The following is a 6,549-nucleotide window of genomic DNA, read 5'->3' as shown; positions in this document are numbered from 1 at the left end:
TGTAATTGACTATATTAAACTCATTCAAACTATTCAATCTCTGTACATATGCAGTGATCATATCACAGTATGAATATGATTCCATTATTCACTATTATCATGAGCCACTTCATTATGTTATATCACTAGTTGGGGTAAGAAGTTATGAATTGCTAGATACCAATCATGATCAGATTTCTTGAAGCACCGAATGTGATTTACTATAATGGATCTTAACTAATGATTAAGGATAATTGTTAAGGGTCATCTCATATAGAGATATGACCCTACATGCCCAAAGAGCATGTAGAGTTGTGTCTCTACATGAGACACAACCTCTAAATCCTTATATATACAAAGTGGCATGATCGTTTGGAAACACATCAATAACACATGCTATTACCAGTGATCTGCACACTTATATCCACCTGTGATTAAAAGAACGCATCAGCATTATTCTTTGTAAGGGTTCAAATACAAGTAAGATATCAAGATTCATTTCTTGAATGATCTAGATATATCCTCACTGTGATAAGTATCAGAATTAGAGCAGTCAAATCTGAACATAATTTAAAGAATAAAGTTCTACCTCTGATTTTATTTTCCTTAACACTGATATGCAAAAATGTATCGATCATAAGCTGAATCTCTTCACTTTATCAAATGCCACAAAGAATCATTACCATTTACAGAACTCTTTTACTTTCTACAGTTACAAAAACTTCACACATGCGTGTGTCTCCAACAAAATGCAATAAAGAATGCCACTAACAATATCAGATAATGAACATTCAGAACTGATAAGGACTCCTACAACAAGATGCTACCATAATAACTCATTGCTATGTCACAAGAGAGATCCTAGGTCTTATTTCTACCTTCACATGTCTCTTCAACTTCTATGTTGAACATCAGGATACCCGCTTTCAGCTACTCGTCACCATAATATAATCAATAATGCTGAATTTCATCTTAAGACTTAAAAAGCACAAAGGAATTAGATTCCATAAGTTACACACAATAGGAATATTGAACACCAAGTAAAATGAATGAATCAACGTCTCTTATCAAACCATCAACTTCAGGAGTATAGAGCATAAGAATGGATGGATAAGGCGACAAAGATATGGATAATTGAGAAGAAATGTTTACAAAGTTTGAAATAAAATGTTTCAAGAATCTATAGCTCCAAGGAGAAAATTGACATGTTGGAGAATGTTCTAAGGAAATCACTTGCAAATTGAGCATAGAAAAGGAGCCTGAGCTAGAGCAACAGCCCTAGATGCAGATTTGAAGAAGGGGAAGCATCCTCTAATGCTGAATTTAAGGGAAAGTACACGTGCATGAGAGGAGCCCAGTCAGCAAGCGATGTGCTCAATACATGACTAGTCAGTAGCTGATGATAATGTGATCGATAACTCGACCTGAAGTAAATGTTTGACGATACTTGCACTTCGTCTTAAATTTGGGCAGTAAAGGAGAGTCGATTCACCTTCACGGACTCTGAAGACTCAAGAACAGCGAATGGTAAAGATAAATATAACTAACATAATCGACTGTTCCAAGGCAAATTCACAAAGGTAACAGCAATTTGCTGAATAATGAGAAAGGTGGATGGAGAAAAGAGCTCATCAACATGAACAGATACAAGCAACTGAAGAATAGATAATAATCTGAGATAGGAATGATATTTTTTGCAGCTACCAAAACATTAAAACAGAGCTCTTCGAACAAGTTAATAAGATGTCAATGTGAGTTCATCTTGTGCAAGCTTGGATATCTATCCTTTACTTTCCCTTAAATTTGGCATTAGAGGATGCTTCCCCTTCTTCAAATCTGTATCTAGGGCTGTTGCTCTAGCTCAGGTTCCTTTTCTATGCTCAATTTGTAAGTGATTTCTTTAGAACCCTCTCCGACATGTCAATTTTGTCCTTAGAGCTATAGATTCTTGAAACATTTTATTTCAGACTTTGTAAACATTTCTTTGCCTTCTCCATCCATTCTTCCTTATGCTCTATTCCATTCCTTGTACCAATGTTGGGATCAACTAACTCAAATCACCAATTCAATGCAAGCTAGTTACAAGAAAAAACCCTGAATATTACCAAATGATTGAAAAGCAAGGTTGCACAGGGATGGACTTAGGTACTTCAGGTATGGGGACGGGTGCGGTTGTGACTTGTTTTCAAAATAAGGGACAGGGGTACTTGGTATGTCAATTATTTTTAATATTGTTTAATATTTTAAAAAAAATCTGAAAATCTGAGTCATGGAAATGAGTTTTCAAAACAAGAACAGTAACAAAATTTGCAGATTTAATGTATTGTTTTTAGTTTCAGAATGGCAACATGTTTGTAATAATAATAATATATACTAAATGTTTAGATGCATAACAGAAAAGGAAAACGTTAAACATGAATGAGAAGATCATAAATCATATAACAATGACATATTGCAAATGATAAACTTCTGACTCGAAAAGTGGTAAAGTTTACTGTTAATCAATATTCTATCAATGAATTTAACATATTACATATTGAATTAAGCTTGATGAACAAGAAGCTGATAAGAAAACAAAAAAAAAAACTGAAACAAAACTAAGAAAACCTGAATCAAGGTCCTTAGCTATGATGCTCTCCCACAGAGTATCAGGTACTTGGGTACGTGTACTAGTACCTGGTAAATGTCCCAGAGGTATGGGTACGAGTCCATGCAACTATGATGTCAATCAATAATTGTATTGAAGTAAACTGATTACATATTGAATTAAACTTGATAAACAACAAGCTGATATGCAAACAAACAAGTGAAACAAAAATCAAAAAATCTTAATCAAGGTCTTTAGCTATGATGCTCTCCACTTAGTACCCACTGAGTATTGGATACTTGGGTATGTGTACCCAGTAGTTGGGTACGTGTACCAGGGGTATGGGTAAGAGTACTAATGCAATTATGCTGAAAACTAATGCCAAAAGGAAATTCTAATCTGCACCAAATATCACTTGATCTGTAAACAAAGAGAGATGTTCCCTAACATTTCAGCATTATGTATTTCTAACTTCTTAAACACCTCAACAATGTTTGTGAAGGGCAAATTCAAATGACATTTGCATTGAGAAAATCATATGAAAATTTGACAATGACTGATACAAATAGAGAAATAAAATTATAATTACATATGTGAGGAATTTAAAAAGTAAAACGGTTTCATCTTCTTGGAGTTGTTTTCCTTGAATAGAAACATTTGGTAATGACATGACTTGCAAAAGGAAGACCTTATTGCATCTAGAATTGCAAGACCAAATGTAAGAGGCAATTTTATAAACACCTAGGACTTACTATCTGGCTCATCTGAAACTGCAAGTCTCTACAAATAGCCATCCAATATTACATAATATTTATAAATCATGCTTGACCACATTTCCTCAAACACCCAACTCCTTCTTCTTGGTATTCTTGTCTGCTAATCCAGAACTCAGGTGAATCCTGCATAGCAATGATTCATCAAAGAGTTGAACTTGATTGCCAAACAAGCAGAGTATTTGGAAATTTGAGAAAATGAGATACCTTCATTATCCCAGCAAGAACAGCACCTCCCAGATAAACCATATGTTTCCGCCTAGGTGGATCCTCAATTCTTAGTCGTAATTTCTGTCAAAACACAAAACCATCCATTAAACTATGTTTCCTTATGTAGATGTTGAAAAACTATGCAAACCACATCTTAGACATGAAATATACAGCTGGAAACAAAGAGAGATGCACACATTCCATTACTGTTTGATCAAAGTAGAACTTATGTTGTGGGCAGAATATTGTTGAATAATTGATGAAATAATAAAAATGCCACAATGGTAAAAGGATGGATCTGTCACTCGGGACAGTCAGAAAGTGGAAAAACTAATTATTATTTTGATTTTTCCCCTTTTTAATATAAGTAGAACTCAAATCACAGATATTTTATTGCATTGTGAAGAAGAAAATCAGAATTTGTGTCCCATAGAGAAATTTATTAAACAAGCAGCAAAATTAAGATAGTGTCTGCATGTTGGAATGCGGATCATATTACATATAATCACTACATTATATTATCAAGTTTGATGCAACCATAATCAAGAAGATTCTCTCTTGTAGTTGATAAACTGCTTCATTCCTAGAAGGCTCCAAAATTTGTTGCCTTCATAAAAATTTCATAATCAACTATCATAAGAAAAAATGTCTCTGATAAAGACACACTTAGCTTCCAATTAGGAAACTTCTTTACATGTCAAAGCACAAATCCATATGCTGTTTAAATAGACTTCATCAAAATAAGTGATTATTGGTTTTTAATTTATTTTGGGTGCACTAATTTTAGGTCTATTTTGTTTTGGAATTATCCTAAAGATGTAATGGAGTTCTTGATATTATAGATTACAGAATGTATCCCAGGTAATTGTATTAAATATACATTGTTAGTCGAATCCAATAACCATAGTGGTATGTGTTATAAACATATAATTTCATTGATAAGTAGGAGATAATTTCCATAGCAAGTCAAATTGTGATATTGCTATCAGGATTTAACTGTGTGATTTTTGAGTCAAACTCATTGACCCCTGTTTCATGAGTAGTGATTCAACATGAATCCATCTCTCATGAGAATAAATGGAACACTTAACACTCATTGGATCTAGGTGATGCTCACAGGGGTGAAGTACCGAGACTTCTCGGGAGGTCACCCATCTCAGTACTACTCCACCCTGAGCGCGCTTAACTACAGAGTTTCCTCCATGGTTAAACCCAAAGCTTGCAACCCCATTTGCAAAACCTTCACCAAGTATTGTGCCTTATGAACCATTCATTAGAAGTCTCGGTGCTTAACCCCTGTGAACATCACCTAGATCCAATGAGTGCTAAGTGTTCCATTTATTCTCATGAGGGATGGATTCATGTTGAATCACTACTCATGAAACAGGGGTCAATGAGTTTGACTCAAAAATCACACAGTTAAATACTGATAGCAATATCACAATTTGACTTGCTGTGGAAATTATCTCCTACTTATCAATTGATGAGCTTAAGGGGCTTTCTAATGAATGGTTCATAAGGCACAATACTTGGTGAAGGTTTTGCAAATGGGGTTGCAAGCTTTGGGTTTAACCATGGAGGAAACTCTGTAGTTAAGCGCACTCAGGCTGGAGTAGTACTGGGATGGGTGACCTCCCGGGAAGTCCCGGTGCTTCACCCTTGTGAGCATCACCTAGATCCAGTGAGTGCTAAGTTTTCCATTTATTCTCATGAGAGATGGATTCATATTGAATCACTACTCATGAAACAGGGGTCAATGAGTTTGACTCAAAAATCACACAGTTAAATCTTGATAGCAATATCACAATATAATTTCATCTTTGAAATTTACTTGATCATAACAAAATGTTAATGTATCAATCTACATGTAACAGAATGATACATAGACATTCTATTACGATTTAGTAGCTTATAGAGATGGAATGACTTCATATGGAACCTTACCTTTATTACTCTATTTTACCACATAATCATCAAACTATTTCATACTATTGTGGTAAGCTTTGCAATGAAACCTCCTATATACATCCTTTTGAAGAAACTAGAAGCCTTGAGGAGGATGATCTTCATGTGTTCTTTTGGGGAGACAACAATGATAATGACCCTTTGCAAGTGTGGAAGAGAAAAAAAAAAGGATATTAGATGCCCTGTTTGTAACTTGGTAGTAAGCTAAAGTATGACAGTCAATACTTTCAAGCATGCAAGGTCCATATTATAAAACATAAAGCCATTAATCTTGTTAAGGAGAACAATGTTGACTTACAGAAGGGATGGTACTTTGAATTGCACACAAATGCCAGAACTATTAAGGGTAGATGAAAAAAGTGCATTACACATGCATATGCATTCAAGTGGAGATGTGGAGCATTGTTGCCATTTTTTAAGACTTACATTTCCAAGTCCAATGTCCATAAATGCTTAGTAAGATAGAGGTATGTATAACAGGTGCAGATTGATTAGGTGGGAAAAACAGGAGGTCAAGCCACCTGTAAGGATATCATTTGACACCTTTGATTATGATTGACAATATGTCTACAGCTTACGTGACTGACATTTTTTTAATGCTTAAATTATAAGACTAAAATTTCTGGTCAATTCTAATGCATGATGAGTTATGAAAATATTTAGATAACTTTCTTTAAGGGATTTCAAAACTGCATATATTAAATATATATATAGAAATATGCGCAGATTGTTTTTAGAGGAAATGATCCTACAATTACATCTACAAAACCCTTTTAACGATGCACTGATGAGGAGTGAAAGGCACAGCTACAGCTACAATTTTCAATTCATGAAATACATTATAAAGAATCTAACATATGCATAATGAAAACTATCAGCCAAAATATGCACATAAGACAGAAATATCTGAAAGGATCAAGTTCAAATTTTATTATACACAATATTAGACAATCCACCACCTTGTTTATGTGTGTGACCTGCTCAACAAAGAAAACATATCCTTGAAGACGAGCAACTTCTTGTATGGACTGAGCA

General features: G+C 34.4%; 1 protein-coding gene across 2 annotated transcripts in view; it reads right to left on the bottom strand.

Annotated features, from left to right (window-relative positions):
- Positions 1-3,059: 3,059 nt before the first annotated feature.
- Positions 3,060-6,549, bottom strand: part of ARP2 (actin related protein 2) — a 306,387-nt gene continuing 302,897 nt past the window's right edge. For both annotated transcript variants that reach the window (XM_089800841.1, XM_089800842.1), the window contains 2 exons: positions 3,547-3,630; positions 3,060-3,465 (listed from right to left, as the gene is read on the bottom strand). In XM_089800841.1, the coding sequence (XP_089656967.1) occupies positions 3,385-3,465; positions 3,547-3,630 (165 nt within the window). In that variant the 3' untranslated portion in view covers positions 3,060-3,384. The remainder of the gene's footprint in view (positions 3,466-3,546; positions 3,631-6,549) is intronic.

Source organism: Cupressus sempervirens, chromosome 9 (assembly GCF_028749045.1).
Source record: "Cupressus sempervirens isolate cs-2001-9-10 chromosome 9, ASM2874904v1, whole genome shotgun sequence".
Classification (NCBI taxonomy): domain Eukaryota; kingdom Viridiplantae; phylum Streptophyta; class Pinopsida; order Cupressales; family Cupressaceae; genus Cupressus; species Cupressus sempervirens.
The sequence above is the reverse complement of the archived record's forward strand: the minus strand, read 5'-3'. Positions and strand labels throughout refer to the sequence as shown.